General features: G+C 40.6%; 5 protein-coding genes across 9 annotated transcripts; all 5 read left to right on the top strand.

Annotated features, from left to right (window-relative positions):
* The first annotated feature begins 45 nt into the window (after positions 1-45).
* LOC102784014 (tumor necrosis factor ligand superfamily member 13B-like) lies at positions 46-2,688 on the top strand. Of its 3 annotated transcripts, none has more exons than XM_006781609.2 (6): positions 46-281; positions 409-496; positions 623-679; positions 764-864; positions 967-1,096; positions 2,115-2,688. In XM_006781609.2, exons 1-6 carry the CDS (start codon positions 96-98, stop codon positions 2,228-2,230), a joined length of 678 nt encoding a protein of 225 aa, XP_006781672.1. In that variant the 5' UTR covers positions 46-95; the 3' UTR covers positions 2,231-2,688. The 3 variants fall into 3 exon arrangements, with proteins under 3 accessions (XP_006781672.1, XP_006781671.1, XP_087704933.1); XM_006781608.2 differs by having other exon boundaries at positions 764-876; XM_087848807.1 differs by having other exon boundaries at positions 764-1,096.
* A 234-nt stretch (positions 2,689-2,922) lies between these two features.
* LOC102783736 (transforming growth factor beta activator LRRC32-like) lies at positions 2,923-5,773 on the top strand. The gene is made up of 2 exons (XM_035911962.2): positions 2,923-3,158; positions 3,297-5,773. Exons 1-2 carry the CDS (start codon positions 2,970-2,972, stop codon positions 5,172-5,174), a joined length of 2,067 nt encoding a protein of 688 aa, XP_035767855.2. The 5' UTR covers positions 2,923-2,969; the 3' UTR covers positions 5,175-5,773.
* Positions 5,774-7,539: 1,766 nt separating this feature from the next.
* Positions 7,540-13,311, top strand: LOC102784481 (uncharacterized). Its single transcript, XM_006781610.2, has 8 exons — positions 7,540-8,088; positions 8,291-8,423; positions 8,505-9,660; positions 9,858-9,988; positions 10,136-10,284; positions 10,522-10,676; positions 12,140-12,225; positions 12,361-13,311. The coding sequence occupies exons 1-8, from the start codon at positions 7,948-7,950 to the stop codon at positions 12,438-12,440; spliced, it is 2,031 nt and encodes a 676-aa protein (XP_006781673.1). The 5' UTR covers positions 7,540-7,947; the 3' UTR covers positions 12,441-13,311.
* An 830-nt stretch (positions 13,312-14,141) lies between these two features.
* gjb1b (gap junction protein beta 1b) lies at positions 14,142-17,737 on the top strand. 2 transcript variants are annotated; one of them, XM_087848801.1, is made up of 2 exons: positions 14,142-14,266; positions 15,120-17,737. In XM_087848801.1, exon 2 carries the CDS (start codon positions 15,134-15,136, stop codon positions 15,959-15,961), a length of 828 nt encoding a protein of 275 aa, XP_087704927.1. In that variant the 5' UTR covers positions 14,142-14,266; positions 15,120-15,133; the 3' UTR covers positions 15,962-17,737. The 2 variants fall into 2 exon arrangements, with proteins under 2 accessions (XP_087704927.1, XP_006781674.1); XM_006781611.3 differs by lacking the exon at positions 14,142-14,266 and adding an exon at positions 14,746-14,876.
* A 433-nt stretch (positions 17,738-18,170) lies between these two features.
* Positions 18,171-21,122, top strand: LOC102785057 (gap junction alpha-3 protein-like). 2 transcript variants are annotated; one of them, XM_006781613.3, is made up of 2 exons: positions 18,171-18,491; positions 19,369-21,122. In XM_006781613.3, exon 2 carries the CDS (start codon positions 19,393-19,395, stop codon positions 20,464-20,466), a length of 1,074 nt encoding a protein of 357 aa, XP_006781676.1. In that variant the 5' UTR covers positions 18,171-18,491; positions 19,369-19,392; the 3' UTR covers positions 20,467-21,122. The 2 variants fall into 2 exon arrangements, with proteins under 2 accessions (XP_006781676.1, XP_006781675.1); XM_006781612.3 differs by lacking the exon at positions 18,171-18,491 and adding an exon at positions 19,076-19,232.
* The last annotated feature ends 2,605 nt before the right edge of the window (positions 21,123-23,727 follow it).

Here is a 23,727-nt window from a genome sequence, read left to right as displayed (position 1 = left end):
GAAACTGAACGTTTAGGTTTCCGGAGTGTACTGATGTGTGACTTCACTCGTTTGAGTAACTTGGGGACTGGGGGGGACAGCTTGTTAGTCTCAAAATGCTCTATAATGCGTTATTATCACTCACAGCGTTCATGTTTTGTCTCAGTCTTTTCCTGGTGCACAGAGCCAGGGTTTTAGAAAATGATTTTCGCAAACTCCAAGGAGACATAATTCTACAATTAAATCAACCATGTTCTGAGGGAGTCGATGGGAAATTGGCCAAGATGCTTAAAACAAGCGAGGTATGTCACTGATTATACAGGATGGAGTCATCTTGGACATTGTACTACTGAGATTTATACCATTAGTGAGTTGTTCAGATAGCGCTGCAATAATAAATTTTATCGCAAGGCTTTGTTTTTCTCATAGGACATTAAGTCAAGAGTCTTCCAGGAAGCTCACAGTTCTCTGAAGATATCTTCTAGGAGAGTCAAAAGGGACCCAGGCAGTTCTAGAGGTGGGTCAGAGCTGAGAACTGAAAATATCTTGTTAGTTCCAGTCTAATCTGGTGATGACAGCACAAACAGTATATGCTAAGTTAATAAAAAATGAAAGTCAAGTGTTTATTTCCTTCTCTTGCCAGCTCCAACAGCATTTCTGCAGTTAAGGGCTGACACTAACAAACGGCCAGACATAAGAGGTAAAACTAAATCCAAGTCGTTGGCTGTACCGCTGTGCCTTCTGCCATTATTTTGATGAAGCGTATCTTGCCTTTTTCTCACAGGAAATATAACTGTGATCTCTTGGATTGTTTCTGCACAGCGAGGAAATGCAATTTCACAAAAGGAAAACAGAATTGTTGTCCAAGAAGACGGTTATTACTTGGTGTTTGGACAAGTATTGTGTCACTCTAACTCGAGCAGAACTAAATTGATCATGCATATGATTTGTTCCAACCAGTTAGGTAATGTTCTGCTTAATTTGCAGGTTTTGTTTGAAAGCCCAAGCATAGTTATGGGTCATGTCGTTCGAAGTAGGGCCTCAGCTGAAGCCGAGCTGTTGCGCTGCCTGCAAGCGATGCCCGATAGATATCCTGCCAACACATGCTACACTGCAGGTCAGTGAGAGACTGCTGCTGTGGAGGGTTTTTTTGCTTTTGGATACAGGCGCTCTCTGTAATACACAGCGCTGTTCCTTCCTCTACTTATCAAGGTCAAATAGGCATATTTTTGAAAATGTTACACTGTTCCTTGAAAGTGGATCTCTCGTGCTGATTTCTAGTTCCACATTTTTATTCTTAGACACTATACTAAAGTAGCTTTGCAATAATTTACAGTTCAAAATAATCCCTGTTTATCTTATATCGGGGCCTTTGTGCAGCGACACAGTTTATTCCAGGTTTTAAGCCAGTGTCAGCCAATAGTTTGAAGCATTTTGAGAGCTGCTATTTTGCACTTTTGGAACCAGACATAACCATAACTGGAGCTTGCTTAGCTTTCTGCAAAGGGTATCTACTTACTGATGGTAAATAAGAGGCTAATGAATCTCAGGAACTGTAGTCATTCAAACAAGTCAGCAAGTTAAATACTTTTTCATATAATTCAGTTTACAAACGCTCCAAAAGGCCCTAACACCGCAAGTGCAGTCAACTGTAACTTCCTGTGTTGGGACACCTGTCAAGCTGGGCACGCCCTGAGTTTTAAATATCACCAGCCTCCATTTTAAAAAAAAGAAAGAAAAGAAAATTCAGCTACCAAGCACTAGCTTATCCATAAATTCCCAAATCTTTCTTTTGTGCCAGGCTATAAACATGCTTGTTAATGCTGTACAGGCCTTTTAACTGGGAGTCTATAGAGTATTTGACCTGGTTTTGGTGCCAGCCTCAAGCATCCATTAGACAAACTGCAGTTTTTGGTATTTCTGCACTGGCTCCATTTTTCTGCCTTGGGCAGTGCCCCTCATAAAAACCATAAGATGGCCATAATATCCAGGATATCCGACAACATACAAGTCCATTAGCAGAAAAAACAATCCAAAAGTAGCAACAATAGTAAAAAGGCTTTTGTGTATAGCAAACATGTACTATACGTTTAAATACATAGGCACTTTCTCACAGCGTTTGTCCTCTGTTGCAGGCACAGTGCAGTTGCTTCAGGATGACGAGCTAGAACTGGTGATCCCAGACAGGCCCACAGCCCTGATATCTACAGATGAAGACTCAACCTTCTTTGGTGTCATACAGCTGAACTGAAACAAGACAGTGGGAGGATGATAAGGATGCAGCTGACTGTTGCTGGAAGTGGGAAACTGACACTGAGCAGCGTGAGGGCTGCGCAGATATAAAGCAGAGTGGCAGCAGCAGGAAAACTATTTTTCCTGCCAGGCAAATACATTTTTTTCAAATATATATTAGCTTTAAAATGTAGAATTTGGGTGCATGTCCTGGGCTGACTCCCAAACATTTGTACTCATGTGCCAGCACCTCCTTTCATCAGTCTATTTTAGGCGTGTTCCTTTATACCTTGCTGGGGGCTTCCCTCCTGTTCCACCTACGCGCTGTCTGCTTATTTGTTCCTCTTGTCTATTTTAAAACGCTTTCCGTTTCCAGAGACTTTGTCAGGAACAAACAAATGTATAAATTTATCTCCCAGGTAGGTTCTTGAACACCACAATAAATAATGTATCATCATCTAATTAAAGTTGTTATAAATGGGATAATATGCGTCGGTGCAAATTTTTTCTCAACTTGTATTTAAAGTGCTAGCAAATTCTAAATGCATTTATCTCTAAAAGTGGCTTCACTTAGCACTAAAAACACAATATGTTTGTCTACAAACCTTTTTTTTTTTTTTTTACAAATTTTTTGCTTACATGTGACCTAAAGCTTGACAGAAAGAGGCGGTCTACGTGGTCATGTCTTTATTGTCTAAATATAGTATCCACCTTCCCTATCTGGTGGCCACAGCTGTTTTCTCTCTCCCTTTTTTTTGATGAAGCATGGCTATAAGAGGGTGTTGGTGTGTGTGTGTGAGTGCATACAAGCTCTGACAACAGCAATGGTACAGTTTAGCAGCAGCAGCAGAGGGAGAATGGTCAGACATATGTTCTCCAACTTCCTACTACTCTGGTCACTCAGCCATGACCTTTGCGTAACAGGACTGACGTATTATGCTTCGAGGGTAGGTTCAACATGATCAATATAAATGCTAAATGTTTTTAAATTTGCACTATTTATTTATTTCTTAAGCCTACAGAATTGCTGGTTTTGATATTTTTTAAAATCTCTGAGGCTCACACTGTGTTCCTTTAATTTCAAGGAGCAGTCCTGGAACAATCGGAATCTCTCTTCTGTCCCTGTGGATTTGGATGTAAGGATCAGAAGACTGGACCTGTCCAATAACTTCATCAGACAGCTGCACACGCTTGAGCTGCCTTACTTGGAGCAGCTGGACTTGAGCAACAACCAGCTGGATCTCATCTCCGAGGGGCTGTTTGAAAACCTGGTTCGACTTGAGCAGCTGAATTTGTCCAGAAACGACCTAAACAACAACCTTGGCAATAACAGCAAAGCCCTCCAATCCCTCAGCGGGCTGAAGGATTTGGACATATCAATGAACGGCCTGAGTGACTTTGCAGCCGAGCACTACCTTAGAAACAAATCCGCCCTCGATCAGCTCAAGATGACCGGTAATGCTTTAACAAGACTTTCACACAAATTATTCACAGAGAGTAAAAGCCTGAGGGCCATTGCTATTGACGACAATCTGATATCTGAGATCGAAGAAGGGACGTTCGAATCACTGATCCAATTAGAGGTGTTAAACTTGGCTAAAAACAATCTTGCGCACATTTGTGATTTTAAATTGCGTCAAGTGAAATTTCTAAATCTGAGCAGAAACTCTGTAGAGTTTTTTGTCACACATGAGGACAGCAGGCTGTACAGGCTTGAAATTCTTGATCTCAGCCACAACAAACTTCTTTACTTTCCAATCGTTCCGAAAATGAACCGTTTGCGGTATCTTTATTTACAGAATAACATGATCGGTTCCTATTCAGAGGCTGCGGTGGTGTCAGAGACAAATTCTCTTTATAGTGAGATTGTAGGTGAAAAAATTGCAATAAAAAACAACCTACACTCAAACTGGAGGCCCATGCCACTGATTTATATTGACCTGAGCTACAACCACTTCAGGTCTTTCCCAATCGAGACTTTAAGCCTCTTGCTGTCTTTAGAAACTCTGAATCTTAGCTATAACTGTCTACAAAGCATCATCTGGGATGTGAGAAATGACTCTGACTCAGGACCCCTTCGCCAGCTTTTCTTCCGCTCCCTAAAGCACCTTGACCTGCAAAGCAACAGGCTGGTATATATTTCCCCACCTTTTCTCAGTGCACTCACACAAATAGAAAGACTAAATCTGCAAGACAACTCAGTCCAACCTTGCACTTCTGCTGATCACTTAGGAAGCATTAACTCAACACAGCAAACAAACCTTGATGACCTTTGTGTTGAATTCGCCTACTTAGGGACTCTAAAACACCTCAATCTTAAAGGAAACGGCATAAAAATGCTTCAGCCTAACACATTTCAGGGGACTTCTTTGGTTTCCCTCAGCCTTGCAAAAAATCCATCACTGGTCATGCAAGAGGGGGCGCTAGAAGGAGTGCAAACAACTCTTCAGTCCTTAATTATCAGTGAGATCAACTTAACCAGCTCTCGTCTGTTGTCTCTACCGTGCATGCCGGCATTAACCCACCTGAACATATCGAACAACCTGCTGGATACAATTCCCAGAAGTTTAAGTTGTTCTCCCCTGAGAGAAATTGACATAAGACATAATGTTTTTATAACTTTAAACCCTTCGTTGATTCGTGCTTTATCCACAAACCTTACTGTCATGCATATAAGCGGGAATCCTTTCAACTGCTGTGACAACAGATGGTTGATGGTCTTAAATGAGACTGAGATTACAGTGCCTGATATCAGTGAGGCAGAATGCTTTACGAGAGTTAGAAACCTTACAGTGACAGAATATCTGATGAACCCTTCATTGTACTGTTCATTGCGCACAAAGGCACAGGAAGTTCATTTTGGACAAATGATGATAATCGTCTTATTTGCAATTGTTTTGTTAGCAGTTTTCATCATGTTCAGCAGGAAGCTGTGCTGCACACAGAGATCTGCTATGGTGTGAAGTCTCAAATCAGTCTTTTACAGTTTTTTTTTAGATAATTTTAGAAATGCACATGGGCTATGTAAAGTAAGCATACCATAAACTTGGAGGAGGTGGAAAAGTGAAGATTTTGGTTATTGCACATTACAGTCTTGCAGGACATACCTGCAAACTTTTTGTGACCTCTGCAGCTAAAATCTTAAACTGGAAATTGGCATTACTGATTCCCAAGTGGTTTGGTTACAGTGCACGTCAAATCAAGAATCACAAGAGTTCGTATCCATTCTTCATTGTGAATGTTTGTTTGAAACTAAAAGCTTTAGCCAATGGATTACATTTTTATGATGTCTATGAAGCCTTGCAGAACATTCCAAGAGTCACGACTGGACTCCTGAATAATTCAACACAATTGCCATATAGACCCTTGTAAGAGAGCTTTTGTTTAAACATATTGATTTGTATATATTTTTAAATAAGAATGGCTTATTTTCTCTTTATACAAGAAATGTCATTATACCAGCCTGTTCTGTAATATATAATGTGTGGCTCTGACCCTGGAGACTGTGGTCAGATGTTGCAACGGTGTATGGTTTACATAATAAACATGTCGCACTGAATAACCACAATATCGTGCAGTTCTTTATTTAAGAATACCATTCCCCGCATTTCAGTATCTACAAAATAAATCAATGAGGTGGGAAGGTGAACAATTATAGTTGAAATGCCACCAAATCATAAAATCCTAACTGTAAAGTCATGATCAGAGAAGGTCGTCCATTAAGATTGTGAAACTAAGCAACACAACATTAAACTTTGACTTGCATCCTACAATACTGATCCACTGGCAATGGCATGAAAAGATATTCGAAATTGTAAGCAAGTACCTCTGGATGTACACCAAAAGAAAAAAAAGATATGTCATTGAGCAATCTTTCTTGCTGTCTTCCTATTGGCAAATCCCTCTTCTTGAAACTGATGCAAAGTGCCGTTTTGCAACTGGAACCAGTATATGTGATGTCAGCATTATCACGGGTACAGCAAAACTGCCTATCAATCTAACTCTTGAGCAATATTAACTTTAGTAAAATGTCTGTATTGCCCCACCCACACGTTTCAGCTTCTAGATCAAGTAGCAGCTTGACAAGTTCAAGCAAAGAGCACTTGAAGAAAAGAACACTGTGTGGAAAGCATTAGGTGTCAAACCATAGGAATGCAACAAGTAAATTGTATTCATTCTTCTTCTTGGTGTTGATAGTTACTGGGATTTAGACATTAGCAACAGCTTGCATGCAAAGTTGCACGACTTTCTGTTTCTACCTCTGCACCAGGGGTGCCAAACACATGGCCCCTGGGCCAGAATCAGACCACCAAAGACTCCATTCTGTCCAACTAAACAGACTTGGAAAAAAATTGAGAAAAGGGGCATAAATTTGGGACTTTTAACTGTATTTTCTATAAGGTTGACAGCTTTTCCTACTGATAAGGACCTCCTCCGTAACCATTCATAACACACCAAAGTAACTAAATAATAGATAAACAGTTAAATTCAATATCTACAACTGAAACTTCTATCTTTTTAAAGAGTGTTCACAGTTAGAAAGTCATAGTCTGTTACATCCAGTACTTACAATATGGACAGATTTCTTCCATTTAATACAGCAGCATTTCTTTATCGTGTAGAAAAACTGAGACATACTGCTTAAAAGGTACTTCTTTTTTGTTATATGAAGATATCTGAGGAATTCAATGGATGGTTAAACTTCTGTATGCTGCATGCAGCCCACTATGTCAAATGAGCTTGACATCCTTGCTCTAGACTGTCAAATGCTGTCTGATAAAAAAAAAAAAAAAAAGAAGTTCTAAATTCTTTTAATTGTTAATTTCATTGGAAATGGAAAAAAAAAAAAACCCTCAAACATGCACTATGAAAGGTGTCTGAAATCTACTTTTTATATCATTTTAAAAACAGATGTAGACGCAAAGTACTTTAGAGACAGGCACATTTAGCTCCAGGTCTAAAAAAAAAAACTAAAAAAAATTTAAAAATTCAAGGTGGTATCATGATACTGATCCGATACCAATACTTTGTACAAAACCTTAATCTTATATATCTTGTCATTTAACATGTATATACTTGCATGAACATTTCAACAACAACAAAAAAAAAATCAACATTCACATTTCCCTCATTCACAGTAGTGCTGTTCCACACTACAATTATTGGTATCGATCCAATACCAAGTAAATGCAGGGCCAGTATTGGCTATTATTTGTTATTCGGGTAGCTAATTGGGGGAAGAGTAGTTTGCCGTGAATTATCATTTTAATCACCACTATATCACTGATTACTTTCCACAATATTCAGTTAATGCAACAAAACACACCTTTCAGCTTTTCAGGTCTTTTGAAACTGGGTTTTCGGAGACCTGAAATGCAAGTTTTTCTGTCTCTAAACCACACAAAAAGGTTTGGACTTTCTTCATAGTGCATATTTGAGGTTTATTTTTCGATCCATTCCGCCCACCTCTACTGACTGGGGCCTCTTCTCAAGATGGCGGCCTGGCCTTGGTGGAAAAAGGAGTGGGATACATTTTTATGACAACCGGGTTTTTAAAGAAGAAACCGAGGTCAAAAGGTAGACTAAAAGGAATTGCTCCACTATGGTAATGTGCGGAACCCCCAAGAAAATCTATGAAAAGAAAAGGACCGTCAAAGTCAGGAATAATAACGCTAATTGGCTAGCTAACTAGCCGCTAACTAGCCACCATTCATACTGGCAGGGGTCACGCACGCCATGGCTCCTCACCAGCTGGCTGTCACCCTCCAGTCGGCGCCCTCCATGATCTCCCAGAAAGTGCAGTTAACTTACCAGCTGTTCTTGCTGGAAAATGCCCGGAATAAACTTGAACAAGACCTTCGCAACTTCACCATCAAGGTAAAGCTAGCTGGCAAGCGAGCGACTAATTAATGCATTTAGTTACATTAGCTGATATTGCTAAGACCAATGGAAAAAGGTACAGTGTGTTCGTCATTACAAAAACGTGAAATATCAGCTGACTGCCAAAATTGGTTTCCTCTGAACTAATAAACACAATGTGGTAATAAACCACACAAATTTTCCCGTTTTTTACAACCAGGCCTATAAAGATGTCCAAGGTTACCTGAATTCATCTTGTCCCAGGAGCTTGTTCAGCGATCTCTCAAAAGCTTTAGATGTGAAATGTCAAACAGTCGCAAAGCTTTCAGCTTCATTAAAGGACCTCACAGCTGGTAAGTTATAAATTAATCGTATAGCTACAGATGGATAAGTAACTGTATTAATAAACCTCTGCTGCCTGCTTTTCCCATCAGACCTGCAGGTTTGTCTCCTTCCTAAAGTTAAAAATGGAGTCAGCGGAAATCAGATACAGCAGCTTGGCGTCAAAGAGATTCAGATTACAGATGTTTTTAAGTTTGGGCCCATGTTAAAGAACTCGCTGATGGCAAGCTCAATAGCAAAAGCAATCCAGCTACTGGGAGCCACGGTGTCTCTTCAGCAGTTACAACGCTTCCTCACCTCGAAGCCTGCAGCAGGCTATCAGGACAACATGATATGCAGGCGTTCTTCAAGCCTCACCAGCACTGTTTTGACTTCCAGTTGTGATTTTAAGGTTGAAGAAAAGCAGGTTGATTTTGAGGAGAAGAGCCAAGCGGATGCTGGGATTTTTCCACCTGTCACTGATGAGAGTTGTGACAGAAGTGCAGAGAGGCCTCAAATACTTTTACCTCCCTTAAAAGCTGTTTTCCCCGAGCTCAGTAACCCAAAACCCATGAACACCACACCACTATTACACTGGGGATGTGAAGATGATGTCAAGGTGCAACACCAAAAACAAACATCCTCCCAGCTGCTGCACTTCCTCAGAGCAAAAGTTAAAAACATGGGTTCACTGGAGGTCACGGCCATGGAGTGGGCTAAACGTGCATACAGTTCAGATTTACAGCAGCCTGTGTCACCTACCATTACAACACAAAAAGACCAGTTCAGTCACGTTGTCACCGATCTGGTAGAAGTTCTTGCTCCAAAAACTTTGGATGCAAAGTTTGAAACCCAAGCCCCAGTCTTCAGAGTGAAAAAAGCCGAGTCAAGTGGCTCTCTCATCTATAGTTGCGTGATTGCAACACAAACTGAACTCTGGGATATTGGAGACATCTTCGCAGAGGTAGTGGAGAGGGTCTCTGATCCTGGCCCCTTGGGAAGTGAAGACTGCCAAAATATAACTACTCAGCCAGAGATTGTGGGTGTGAATATCCACTGGAAACCCAAAAGTCCCAAGTACGCAGAGCCTGAACGTGATAACAGTTCTGATGGTGCGAAAATGGCAACAACCAACAGTTTAAAGATTCCCGATTTCCAAATTCGAAGATTTGAAGAGACTGAGGTTGTGGTGTCTCACATTGTGAGTCCGAGCAACTTCTACATCCAGCAGGCAGACTCCCATGAGAAGCTACAGGCCTTTGCCACAGAGTAAGTCATTCATTGCTGAGGCTAAACTTAAGTCTGCTTTTTCTCAGATTTTCCCGCTGATTCACTGATGACATTTTCAGAACTTAAAGAGCCATTTATGCTTTTTATTCATAACCGTTTTCTTTGTAGATTTTTTTTTCTTTTTTAATAACCCACATGTTTCTGGTCATCATCATTATTATTTTCATTTGGCACAGCTGGAAAGCCAGTAGTTCATATGCTGAGCAGAGCTGCATTCCAGATATTGGAACCGTAGTAATGGGTTGGTTCGCCGAGCGAGAACAATGGTGCAGGAGCCAGGTGATAAAGATATGTGGAGTGAGCAGAGGTGGGTTCTGTCGTTGTATTGAAATGTTTTTGCAGATGTATGCCTCTAGATGGTAGCAATGTCACTTTGTTTTCCTGGTAGCCACTTGGGAATATCACACTGGATTTTTAGTCTTGCTTTGTATGCTTTCTGTCTTTTGGATGTAAGATGGTGCTGGGACAGAGACATCCATCAAGGTGGAAGTGAAAAAGTTGGACTATGGTGACACTGCCTGTCTGTCACTGTCAAATATAAAGGAGCTGACCCCTGAACTGGCTACTATACCACTTCAGGCTGTGCAGGTTTCACTGGCTAATGTAAGTGGATTTACAGTCTTCCACCTGCATGGACACTTAAAAATCTTCAGAGAGTCATACGGACTGTCCCTGCCAGAGTTTGCATACATGGAAATGTTAAAAAGCTGTGCTGTGAGAGTGTGGGCTTAATTATTTGCATTTGTCCACTATTAGTCACAGCGTTATCTGTTACTTGGTGAGAAAAGGAAATGAATTATCTCAGTTCATGGTATTTTGTGTGTATTTCCTACCCCTTAGGTGACGCCTGTGAATGGGAGAGATTGGTCTGAGGAGGCAGTCGGTTGGTTCAAAGCAACTGTACGCAACAGGACCCTCTATGCTAGGCTGTACCCACAGGAAAGCAAAGTTACAGTCGAGCTGTTCATGGAAAAGGGAAAGCTCGGAGCCATGAGGTATCGAAACATAAAACACAGTCAATTGTGGCATAAAAATTTTTAGTGGACAGAATTTTAATAGTAAAAAAATTATTAAGTCACCATTAAATATTTTATCGGTACAAGCAATGTAATTTGTTAAATTAAGAAGTAGCATGGTGACTGTATAGTAATGTGAAAAAGTCTTGAGCCACAACTTGTTTCTTTTTCCTTTCCTTTCATGTATTTTGCTAGGAAAACGAGTGCAGTTTTTGAAACATATGCAAACATACCTGGAAATGCAGGAAATAAGGCAAAAACAGAGTTTGCACAATTCTTACAAATTTCAAAATCAATATTTGGAACGACCACTTATCATTTTGAACGCAGCCTGAACTCTTAGGCAGCTTCCTTGTCACTTCTTTAAATGGTCTTCCTTGAATAGTTCTCCAGGCTTCTTGAAGGTCATTCAGCACTCTTCTTGGGAAGTTGGCTGTCTTTTTGTTCTGTCGAGATGATCCCACACTGCTTCAGTAATCTGCTTTGAGGCAGCCAGTTCATTACTGACTGTGGTTTTCTATCCAGGTATCCTTTTACTGTATTAGCTGTGACATTGGGATTATTGTCATGCTGATTGGCCATCTTCAGTTGGATGCCTTGCAGATGGCATTGCATGGTGGTGGATCAAAATCTTAACACTACTCATCAGTCATGACAAGATCCCCAGTACCTCTGGCTGAAACTCCTTTTTCCGTTTCCTCTGTTAAGCTTTGTTTATTTATTTATTTATTTATTTTTAATATAAGTTGGCTTGGCTTGAAATGGAACCTCAAACCATGACGGCACCAGAAGTTTCATCCTCATAAGACCTTGTCGCCACAGATTTTGCCTGCTACTTCTTTTGTACTCCTCTTGTCCAGTTTGCCCAAAATCTTTTGAGGACACAATGCACTCATGCTGAAATATGCTAAGTGTTAAGTTCATAGCTCTTTAGGAATCACCTTGTTGATGCAAAAATATTATTATGCCTGTTAAACTGTTATCTTTGGCATTTTTCATAGATTCAGCAAAAGAAATGGGAAAACATAAACAGGCAACAGGCTGCTCATAATAGGGGATTAAAGATAAAACGTAAAACTGGTCTTTCACACAGAAAGTAGTTTACTTTTTCTTCTTTTCTTAATGCTCGAATCATTTAAAGGCCACAGTGTTGGGTGGTTTAACAAATGTTCCTCTTAAAATGAGCAAAAAAGCAGCAAGGGTTCAAAGAAACACTTTGTTGTCCAGGCTTTCAGAAAGACTTTTGCACAGCACTGTTTATCTGTTTGTGCCACAAATAGGCAAAATACAATCATCTACTCTACATTCAAAAAGGACCAATAAGTAATGATCAAATATGTGGTCTTCTGGCTAAGTTGCACAAGTCATCTGGGAATAGCAACGTTTTTGTCTTTCTGGTAAATATTAGTAACTTTATGAACACACTTAACACATCATTTCAGGAGGGGTGCTTCATTGTCTTTGAGATTGGCCCAGAATGGACATGCCATCCACAGCAAACTTAAGAAGACCAGTCTCATCAAAAGAAGTAAGTTACATTATATTTTAAAAATGCATTTTCTCTAAGAGTCCACACTACACTAATATACTTCAATGCAATGTGTTTATTCCTCGTTGTCACCGCTCTATGTTGATATTCACAATTTTCCGTTTTGTTTTGTAGACAGTGTTCAGCTTAAAGCCCAGAAACAGGACTCTGACTGGGAGAAGTATCTCATATCATGCTACACTCAAAGGAAGTAGTTCAGGTGTGTGTGTGTGTGTGTGTGTGTGTGATTATGTTGGCGTCCTTTTATCCTAATTGAATGATTGCACAACCAGTGCTAAAGTTAAAATGCAAGCTTACTGTACCATGCAGCTCGAACATATAGTGTATACCAACATTGTTTATAGTGTAAAACCTAAACGAGTAAAATGTTTGAATGAGGAACAAAAATATTCCTTTTAGACTGACCATCTGTGTGCAACATACAGTGGACTGAGTTGTTGCCAACTTGAAAGGCTATACAAAGTTGAAAGGTATTTGGGGAAAAAAATTAAATGTAGATTTATAAAGGATTGACTGGACTAGTACACATTAAGTCATGTGTGTGTGTATATAAGCTATCTTGTGTATTTTTAGTTCCTACAGTTAGAGCTGGAAAACTGGTTCAACTAAGCATACATTTATGTTCTCTCTAAGACAACTAAATAGGAAATTTCTTTCTTCTTTTGTATCTCGAGCTTTTCTTCTTTATGTACAGGGAAAGCATACAAAACTAGTTTTGCTTGTTTTATTTTGACTATGTAATTTGAAGATATTGGTTAACCTGTTCCCTTTTCCTGTGTTTAAGAACAGAACTGTATTTCAAGTCCTGATTATTTTTAGCCACTAGACGGTGCCTGCTCAGTCTGATTACCTGCTCTCGATTAAGTTGTATTCATATCTATATTATTACCTTATCTGCATGCTACAACAGGTCTTTTTTGGTTTTGTTTTTTAAATGTATAATTTTTCTTTGATGATCACAGAAAAGCTTTGCTGACTTGATAATATTGTTCTTATGCAATGGCAAACCTATCTTTATTTTTGCATATTTGCCTTTGAAATAAAGATGTGTTCTCTACAATTGCACATTTGTGTCTCTCCTTGTGTAGAGAGAATGTAAATGAGGTGCAGTTCATTCAGATTATTAGCAGGCCACCCAAACCCTCCCACTACACTGTCAGAAGTGACGGCCTGCGAGTGACGCAGAAAAACTCATGGCACAGTGAGCCACTGTGTGTCATCTGATTGTACATGACAAACGACTACGTTGTGTTGCCGTAAATCATGGTTTCTGCTGTTTTGTGGAAGGGGGTGTGACCACAACTAACCTGTTGACGGTGCTATGTAAATAATAACTTTTAATATGAACCATTTCAGATTGTTTCAGGGCGTGCACATTTGGTAACATGTTATATTGGACTTAACTGAACTAATCTGTGTGACTGGGTTAATATATTCTTGTGCTAGTATTGTCGGAATTAAAAAGGCTAGATAACATCAAAAATTAAAGCTGTATTTTATTTTTAAAGTGCAAATGACAATTTAATCAAATCATAAATCTTTTAAAGTGCTGTAGCATTCAAATTAGCCACTCCATTAGACTATGCAGTAGTTCCCTAGTTCATATATAATCTGGATGAATTCGTAAACCTGTTAATGTCGCAGCAGCAGTGACTCGGGTCAAAAGCGTCCTTCACTTCCCTGCCCTGCCAAGCACAATAAATAATGTGGCAGGCTGAGGCCTTTTGTGTCCACACAGATTCTTTCTTTTGCCCCGGGGTAGGCGGAAATCGAGGCGTTTGATCTGAATTCTGAAAGAGTCTTGTTGCAGCCCCATAAAGGGTGCCATTGTATGTAAATAGTTTATATAAGAGCATATGACCGCTACGGTGCAGGGCAGTGGCTAGTGGCGGAGGAATGATTAGCATTTTCCAAACGCATGGTGTTCTCAATCCAGCCTTTTGGCTCGCTAAAAAAACACAAATTTGAATTTATTTCTTCCCATTTTGTACACATTTTTGTGTACCACCAGCAGCTGAAGGTAAAAATCCATGTTATCTCCTTTCTAATTGTTTTATACTAACAGGGGTTGAGGTTGGATTTGGGGTGAGTGATGACTGACATGCCCCAGTGACTTGACTTGGCAAATACTTGGCATGCTTACGGTCTCATCATCATCCCCTTTATGGTAGCAATGTTTTACTGAATATGCTTTAAAAGTCACATAATTTTAAGATCTGTTTAAGGCAAATCTCAAAGAACATAGCTATTCTCAAACAATAGAGATCTCTCAAGGAAAAAAAAAAAGGAAAGCCTCAATGAGATGCATGTCTTGCTGCTCCCTTGGAGAAATTTGCTGGCAGTCTGTCTGCAGTTGGGCTGTAAGCCAGCCTGGGAGTAGAGTATTAATACAGGATAAGCATATCACGTGGTTCTGCAAATGTTTTGCAATTGGTTTCAACCTGTTGCGTCTTCTGACGGTGCATGATGGCAGGCCATCGCCCCTGTTTTTATACAGCCGGCAGGCTACTTGGCAATTCTTGTCTGTTGTTCCTGACTGCCAAATCCGGCTTGATGCTCAGGTCATACTTCAAGATGGTCATCTTTGGACCCGGTGCTGCTTACGCCGCTTGCACCGCCGGCTGAGCCTGGTAAACCTCTAACTACTCATGCTACACCGGTTAGATTTTTTCTGAAATGCTAAGTTTTGTGTGCAGTTATAGTCTAAAGACCTTATTTAACTGGCAAGCCATTGTGACTTTATGCCAGTAATAAAAAAGGGGGAGTAAATTTTCTTAGTAATTAGAATTTTGGGTGATTTTTAGATGCAAAGCATCCCACACATGTAACTGCCTACACCTGTAAAAACTTATATTAATCCCTTTTTTCCCCAGACCTGGAGTCAAAAATGAACTGGGGGTCCTTTTATGCCGTGATCAGCGGTGTAAACAGGCACTCTACTGGCATCGGACGCGTCTGGCTGTCTGTCATCTTCATCTTCCGCATCCTGGTCCTGGTGGTTGCTGCGGAGAGCGTCTGGGGCGATGAAAAGTCCGGCTTCACCTGCAACACCCAGCAGCCCGGCTGCAATAGCGTCTGCTACGACCAGTTCTTCCCAATTTCACACATCCGTCTGTGGGCGCTCCAGCTCATCCTGGTCTCCACCCCTGCACTCTTAGTGGCCATGCACGTAGCCCACCGAAGGCACATCGACAAGAAGATCCTGAAGAGGGCAGGCCGCAGTAGTCCCAAAGAGCTGGAACACATCAAGAACCAGAAGTTTCAGATCACGGGCGCTCTGTGGTGGACATACATGATCAGTATCATCTTTAGAATAATTTTCGAAGTGGCTTTTCTCTACATCTTTTACTTGATCTATCCTGACTTTAAGATGGTGCGTTTGGTGAAATGTGACTCATTCCCTTGCCCCAATACGGTGGACTGCTTTGTCTCCAGACCGACAGAAAAGACCATATTCACTGTGTTTATGCTGGCAGTGTCTGCTGTGTGTGTGCTGCTCAACCTGGCAGAGGTGGTGTATCTCATAGGCAGGGCCTGCAAACGGTCCTTCCGCAGCTCTGAAGACGAGTCAAAGTTACCATGGATAAGCCAAAGATTGTCCACTTACAAGCAAAATGAAATCAATCAGCTGATAGCAGATCATTCTCTCAAGTCTAAGTTCACTGTGACCAAAAAGAGCCCAGCCGAGAGGGGTGAGAGGTGTTCTGCTTTCTGAGACTCTCTTGAACTAATGAGTAACCTCACCTGACCACGTAGTATCTCATGCATTAAAGTCACATATATACTGTGTATTAGGTCAATTTCAGCTTTTTGGCTATTTATTTAAACATAATTCAGTCAGTGGATATTAGATTCTTGTTTTTATCAGTTCATTTTTACTCACAAATATTGGCTGCTGTTCTCGCCTAAACTATTTAGAGTCTGTAGTGAAGGTTTAAAGACCAAACTGGTGCTTATGAACATTTTAGCTCATTTACTGCAAATCCAAGGTGGCTGCTGTTACAATAAAACAAGCTTACCTTGATTAGATCTTTAGGGGGTTTTTTTTCTTTTTTTTTCTTTTTTCTGGTTTCCACAATGCTTCTGAAGGCTTCCATTATATTATTTTTTAGTATAAATAGCAGTTTGTCAAGTTGTTGACAAGCTTAGGCTGACTGAGTGTGATGCCTTGTTTTTGTAACAGCTGTATTGTTGTTGCAGCTCAGTATTCTTAGAAGAATCAAAACAGGTGTACTGATTGTTGTTGAATATGAGCAATTTAAAACATACCAGTTATAATTGGTGCAAAAAGTCTGCAATATAAAGATTGCTGTTTGGAAAAGGGTTTGTAATCTGTACATAAGTCCACACCATAGCAGATCTTTCGATACTGAAATTTAAGGAAATTGTGGACACCACAATTCCAAAGTAAACAAACAAAAACACGTAACGGTAAAAGTCAACCAAAATGCTCTGAAACATCACTTTGGTCCTTTAAAAATCAGAGGTTATTGAAGGAGTTGAAATGCTGGATGAGAAATTCAAAAAATGAAACCATTAGAAGCTGTTGGATATATAGGACAGCACATATAAATGGGTAAAATGACTTGAACAGCTGTTAACTGTATGGTGGTTAGATTTTATTGGGTGGTCACTGATTTTTTCTGAACTTAATGTAGACTGCTTGTTGCTACAGTTGGTGCTAGAAAAGAAATTTTCAATTAAAAAAAACAAAACAATCTAATACTGTCCAAACATGATTGCAATGTCATCACCGGTGCCTGTAAGCCACAGTGTTGAAACCAGCTGCCTAATATCATGCCATCAAAAGAGCTCAAATGCACCGAAGCATGAAACTTCGACTTTTTGAAGTTGTGTATCTGGAGAGTTTGGAGGCCAGGTTACTACCTTGATCTGTTGTGTTCAGATGGTAGCACTCTCACGCATGCAAAGAAGTTTCCACAGAGAACACTGTTTTGTAAGGATGTTCAACCATCAGCGGTTTTAATATTGTGGCTTCTACATGTGTGTTCACTTTGACTTGTCGGTAAACCTTCATCAATTTTCAGCTCATAATCCCCAAAAAGTTAAAAATGTCGGTGTTATTCCTTTCCGCTTGTCTGCAGAGGTACCTCAGCTTAGAATTTGTCCAGTCTCATTACTGCAGATATCCTTGAGTTAGAATACCTTTTCTTACTTTTCATCTTTGTAAAATTTTCTTCCAGTGGGCTTAAATAAATGTTTGCAGCTGACGTACTGTTTAACAGACCCTAGTATTAACCATCATGATATATTAGTGACCATCTTACTTGTCCTGTAAATGTAAATAAAATGTAAAGTAGCTGTTTATACAAATCGTTTGCCATGTGTGCGTTTAACATACAAACAACCCTTTCTAAATGCACATGTAGCAGTTTACATCCAGGTAATCAATCCAGATAAACTATACAATGGGTTGAAACAGTGTACATTGTGGATTATGAAGAAATAAACTGGCAGATAATATGAGATTATTCAGCAAACATGCAGTGTGTTGTTTCTTTGAGTACCTGATGAAATAATGAAATATGTCTGAAGTGAGTTGTGTTTAGTAGCTAGGATTTTAACTCATTGAAACTCAGCTTTTTTCATAAATAAATACATTTACCCCTTTCCTGTCACTGTGGTTTGGAACTTCAGGATGCCAGTAGTTGTTCATCTCCAAATCATTCCTGCACCACCACCATCCCATCTCCACCCCCATGATAGGAAAAGAGACCCTTGTGATATATTTAGATCTCGGGAACACTTGTGGCCAGACAGACTTAGCAGACAAGATCATTGGCCAGCTGCCCTGTCACTCGCCGTAGCATGCGAGCAGGGGTTTGTTTAATAGTTTACACTGGACAGTGCACACTGTGCCAAATTTAACCGAGGGGGGAGGGAGGGTCAAGGGAGAGCAGGTTTGTTGGTTGGTTCTTTGGTTGAGTGTGTGTGCATATGTGTGCTGTGGCTGGCTAAAGACCCCTGGGCCTGGATTCTGATTTCTGCGAGAGTTGTATTTGAAGACAGAAGACTGAGTAACTGAGCTTGTCGGCGTGGAACTAAGTTTGTGGTTCGCAAGAGTCTGCTTTTCCTGTCCATTCAAGGGCATTGTTGGGGGTCCTAAGATCAGTGTTGCACTGAGGCCAGTCGGTAAAGCAGTGAGGCCTCATGGACCCTGCCAGACGTGGGAAGCTTTGCCACAGAGGATGTATGAGCTGACACGGTGACTTTCTCCAGTAAATGTGAGTTTTCTGTGATTTTTTTTTTTTAACTGTATGCTTTATAGACTGAAATATTTGTTTCTTCAGGAGTTTAAATTATAGTCCTAAACCTAAAGTTAACTTATTAATGGTGCATGCTGTGGCCAAATGCTGTAAGTGCAGGTGTCTTACGTGAGAACAGAAGTTGTTGTTTCACTTCTTTTTCCTTGAATGATGGCATTATTCTTCATTGTAATGTGGGATCTCACACTGTGGAGTGGGGGTCCCATATTTAAATTGCTGTCCAATCTGTGATTGTTGGTGCTGGCTTCCTCAGCGTCAGCCCACCTGCCACATTTCAACACTTGAATTCATCCTCCAGAGCAGCATACCTTCTACTTCCACTCTTACTACTGTATAGACCATTCATCAGAAGCAGAATCTATTTAAAACCTAATGTGTCACAGGAGCTGACAGCTCCAACATTACTCAACTGTTTCTAATTCGCACTCCCACCACATCTGCCCAGTGTTTGATTTCACTTCCTGTGGCTCGTGTTGCCATGGCGTGGGTCATGAAGGCCAGGAGCTGCAGAATCATGTCTGAAACCTGCCTTCCTCCTGTCCACACTTGCCAAATATATACCCTCCCAAAGTAAATATAATCCTGTTTGCACCCATGTGGATAAGACCACTACCTGCTCAGTGGCGGTCACCCAGTTGGACGCTCAGTTAGCAGCTTGACTCCCGAAAGACTTGGTTGTTCTGATCTCTCCTGAACTTGGTAAGAGAATTTTTAGTCGTCAGGAAGGATGAGGCGTACGCTCAGGATTCGTTTTACTGTAGTCATTTAATCTCTGTTGCTGTGTACAACAGTCTATAGATGAAATAACTGATTTCTGTTTTCAAATCCTCTGTAGTTCTAGATCTGACCTCTCACAGCCATGGGGGATTGGAACCTGCTGGGAAAGCTCCTGGAAAAAGCCCAGGAGCACTCCACCGTCGTGGGGAAGGTGTGGCTCACTGTCCTGTTCATCTTCCGCATCCTGATCCTGGGTGCTGCGACAGAGAAGGTGTGGGGCGACGAGCAGTCGGGCTTCACCTGCGACACCAAGCAGCCCGGTTGCGAGAACGTATGCTATGACATCACTTTCCCCATATCTCACGTCCGGTTCTGGGTGCTGCAGATAATCTTTGTATCCACACCGACTCTGATATACCTGGGGCACATTCTCCATCTAGTCCGGATGGAGGAAAAGCAGAAAGAGAAAGAAAATGAGCACAGTCATCAATCAGACAAACAGACTCTCATTGTGGATGTGCAGCACAAGAAGGCTCTGATAAGAGACAATAAGGGACGAGTCCGCCTGCAGGGGGAGCTTTTGCGGACATATGTCTTCAATGTGATCTTCAAGACGCTGTTTGAGGTGGGCTTCATCGTGGCCCAGTACTTTTTGTACGGCTTTGAGCTCAAACCCATGTACACATGTGACAGACCCCCCTGCCCCAATGTGGTTAACTGCTACATATCCCGCCCTACAGAGAAAACCATCTTCATCATCTTCATGCTTGGAGTGGCCTCTGTGTCTCTGTTCCTCAACCTCATAGAGATCTACCATCTGGGTTTCACCAAGTGCCGCCAGGGCATCACCTTCAGGAGGCGCAACCAGTCCCATGAGAGTACCTCCAAGGAGCCCGGCGAGACTGCAGTGCCGTTTGCCCCAAGTTACGATGACTACTTCCACGAGCACCACCAAGTCCAGCCCGCTTACCCACCGGTGCCCTGCTACACCGCGGCCACAGACTCGTCCTTCCACCCCTACCACAGCAAGGCAGCCTACAAACAGAACAAGGACAACTTGGCGGTGGAGAGGAGCAGCAGCAGCAAGCCAGAGGAATGTGACCTGAAAGGAAAGAAGGGAGCAGGATCTGCCCCTGGGTCACCTACGCAGGCCAGGCCTGGCCACAGTGCCAAACACAGCAACAACAAGACTAGAATAGACGATCTGAAGATATGAGGAGGTTTATGTTTCTCTGAGGGGTCTTAAAATGTGCAAGGGGATCATATGTTGCTTGGAAGTGTTCATACATGCCAAACTGACTCCCCTGTCGCTGCGGCAACAGACTAGTTTTTGTATCTGTGTTTTCTAAGTTGTATTGACTGGTATGAATCTTTCCACCATTCAGAGAGGGTCTGCTCAGGTTTACAGTGAGCTCGTCTTTATTTTTCTCAACGTGTGAAACATCTAGAATTCAGGGCTGGAACTTGCTCAGCACTGACCTGACCTCATTCGTGGAAATCAAATAGGGAGAAAAGTTAAATTTAACTCCCTTTAAATGTTTTGAGGTCATCATCTAGCATAGTTCACTTGCTTAGACTTGAAGTAAGGAGTTGTGCAATACCTGACAATTTATTAGAGGCTTGAACTGCTGTTACTAATTCCAAAGTGCGCCTCAAAAACAGATATTGCACGGGTCTCAGGAGTTCCCACATTTTTACTGTCTCTTTTCTTTTTTCTTTTTTTTTATTGAGGCAGCCAGAAAGTAGGTAATGAAAAGCATGTGATTGGTTTATTCTTGTTCATGTCTGGATTTGTGGCATTTGTTTGCTTTGAAGCACTTGATGACAACCTTGTTTGCAAACCTGCTTGAAATAAATTGTCTTAAATTTGCACTTCAATTGGTGATTTTGAGTCTTTATCACACTGCAACTATTCATATGTCATAACTCTGGTGACAATACATGAAAACCAGCTGTAATATTGGCCCACACAGAAGCTGAAATGCAGCGCAGCTCTGAAGGCTTCTCTTTTGAAAACGATCACACTGTTAACGAACACGGGGTCTCTGAAATTAGGACATGCCACGTGTTGTTTGACTCATCATTTCAACGTGTTTAAAACGGACATGTTGAAGCGAGAATAAACACGTGGAATGTCTGCGTGTCCCTCGCATGCATATCTTATACTCATCTGTGCCAAGAAGGCACACATCGCTAGCATGGAAACCTTGAAACTCATAGCATGTACATCATGAGGAAGCACCCTTGTGACTCAATGTTTGATGCCTCAAGGAGTTCCTCCATCCATTTTCTTAGCTTATCCATCCGGGTGTCATTGTAGTGTTTTCTGGATTCATCTAATTATTGATAGTACTGATACCAATACTGATATCGGTATGAGATCAATACGAGCATGATAGGATCTTTACTGTGTTTCTATCCTCAAAGTTCAGTATGTAGCCCACTAAAGCGTGTTGAATAATTATCTTTTTTTATACCTCAAACATGCGCTATAAAAAATATCTGAACCTTTTTTGTCTTGACTGTCACGTCTATTTTATTTATAGCCTACACCGCGTTTAAACAAAAGTCAACCCAAAGGGCACATTTACATTTTAGGTGTCCATAAAAAACAAACAAAAATCTTTTCAAAATAAAAGAAAAGTTGAAAGGTGTGATTTGTTGTGTCAAATAGCTTTTGTGGAAATTAAAAAATTCAGTGATTATTAAAATATGTTCCGAATTTGCAAATTAATGATGATTCATGATGAAGTCATGACATGTTATTCTCCTCTACATAACCTGCCATTATGTCATATATATGTATATATATATATATATCAATCAGAGGGCTACAGTTTCTCAGTTTCTATCTGCAATGAGCAAAAACTGGACGTACTAGACTATACTTGCGTCTGTTGTGGTGCCAAGCACAATATGCTTTACATCCCTCGTGTGTTATTTGTGAAAAAACACAATATCTGCAACAGACTACAGAGTAAGCTTCATCAATCAATAAGTCAGTCTTTAAAAAACATTCCACCCATCTTTGGAAATGAAGATAAAAAATGGAGGTGATATTGAAATAAAAATGCGACCATATTTGAGAGAGAAGAAATGAGATGACAGATGAAGAGAAATGAGTGCGCTTTGAAATGAAATCCTTCTGCAGGGCTTCACTTTCACCATCAGATTGTTGGACTGTGATAGAAGATGTCCAGCGTAGCACATTTTTGGACATATTCAGCACATTCTGATAAATTATCTACAGCCATAAAAGTTCAGTCTGTTACATAAAGCATAAATAACCTAAGAGTGGCTTTAATCTGTTTCCTGCTTCACAAAAATAAAAGCATCCATGAAACACATTTCTTGGACAAAACTGCGTTTTTTTCTAATGTCCCGGGAGGTTTTGATAAATGTAGCATGACCACCAAGGACGACAAAAAATATTGTTATTTTAATTGGGGTGATGGACCAAAAATATTATGCTACTGATGCCTTGTGTCTGTCATTATATGTGTGTTATTAATACTTTCTTTGCTTCACATGATCTCTGTTTAATATAACAAAGAAATTAATGACTAAAAGTATACAGAGGTGTGCTGTGATTGTAAATTGAAAGAATTGCTATATATGACAGCTGGGATAGGCTCCAGCTCAACTCCTTTCCCTGAATTTGAGATGGATGGATGGATGGACAACTGACTGACTGACTGACTTATTTCACTTGAAGGTTTAGCCATTTTCAAATCCCCCAAACACCACAGCAGGATCTTGTTTTTGACTCAGTTCCAGGTTTCAGAGGCATCCATTGATAGATTTCCTTGTGCACTTAGCATTATCATCCTTTTTAAAGGTGCACTTCCTGTTAAGCTTTGGCTCATGGACAAATGGCTTTGCATTATATTCAAGCACTCTTTAATGTGATGCAGAATGTGCACAGGTGAATCAGTAAATGCTCTATGTCCTGTGGCAATGCCACCCTGAATCACATTTTCACTGCCATTTTTCACAGCTGGTTTGCAGTTCCGCTACTGAAAAGACAACTTTGGCCTTTGTCAAGGATACTGTTACAGTTCGAGAGCATAATAGTTATTATACCTCTATGTTAGCTGTAAAAGTGGCTCTTTTTGAGTTTTCCTGAAAGACTTCATATTCTATACTTCTATTTCTGATTGTAGCTACATGCACTATGACACTACAGCTTGCAAGAGTTACCTACGTGAATTTTATGGCTTCATGGAGTCTTCTTGGGGTGTATTTAGTGGAAAAATCAATTGTTGTTATTTTCCTTACTATGCAATATTTTATTTGAAGATCTTTGTGGTTTCTCTCTGACCTTAAAGGCATCTAAAATAATAATGATAATGATAAATAATAGAAACTCTTTCTGAAGGACTTTAGGCATGTCTTTGGATCTTACCCTGATGTCACAACACATGTCACATCAGAGAGGACACCAGAGCCTAAACAGGATAGGTTTTTCACTCCTTGA

Source organism: Neolamprologus brichardi, chromosome 2 (genome assembly GCF_056152115.1).
Source record: "Neolamprologus brichardi isolate AB-2024 chromosome 2, ASM5615211v1, whole genome shotgun sequence".
Classification (NCBI taxonomy): domain Eukaryota; kingdom Metazoa; phylum Chordata; class Actinopteri; order Cichliformes; family Cichlidae; genus Neolamprologus; species Neolamprologus brichardi.
The sequence above is the reverse complement of the archived record's forward strand: the minus strand, read 5'-3'. Positions and strand labels throughout refer to the sequence as shown.

Coding starts and splice junctions, on each gene's coding strand:
- LOC102784014 (XM_087848807.1), top strand. CDS start 96: ATGCTCTATAATGCGTTATTATCACTCACAGCGTTCATGTTTTGTCTC. Junction 497..622: donor GGACCCAGGCAGTTCTAGAG/GTGGGTCAGAGC, acceptor TTCTCTTGCCAG/CTCCAACAGCATTTCTGCAG. Junction 680..763: donor CAAACGGCCAGACATAAGAG/GTAAAACTAAAT, acceptor TTTTTCTCACAG/GAAATATAACTGTGATCTCT.
- LOC102783736 (XM_035911962.2), top strand. CDS start 2,970: ATGAAGCATGGCTATAAGAGGGTGTTGGTGTGTGTGTGTGAGTGCATA. Junction 3,159..3,296: donor TGACGTATTATGCTTCGAGG/GTAGGTTCAACA, acceptor TTTAATTTCAAG/GAGCAGTCCTGGAACAATCG.
- LOC102784481 (XM_006781610.2), top strand. CDS start 7,948: ATGGCTCCTCACCAGCTGGCTGTCACCCTCCAGTCGGCGCCCTCCATG. Junction 10,285..10,521: donor TGCAGGTTTCACTGGCTAAT/GTAAGTGGATTT, acceptor CCTACCCCTTAG/GTGACGCCTGTGAATGGGAG. Junction 10,677..12,139: donor GGAAAGCTCGGAGCCATGAG/GTATCGAAACAT, acceptor ACATCATTTCAG/GAGGGGTGCTTCATTGTCTT.
- LOC102785057 (XM_006781613.3), top strand. CDS start 19,393: ATGGGGGATTGGAACCTGCTGGGAAAGCTCCTGGAAAAAGCCCAGGAG.
- gjb1b (XM_087848801.1), top strand. CDS start 15,134: ATGAACTGGGGGTCCTTTTATGCCGTGATCAGCGGTGTAAACAGGCAC.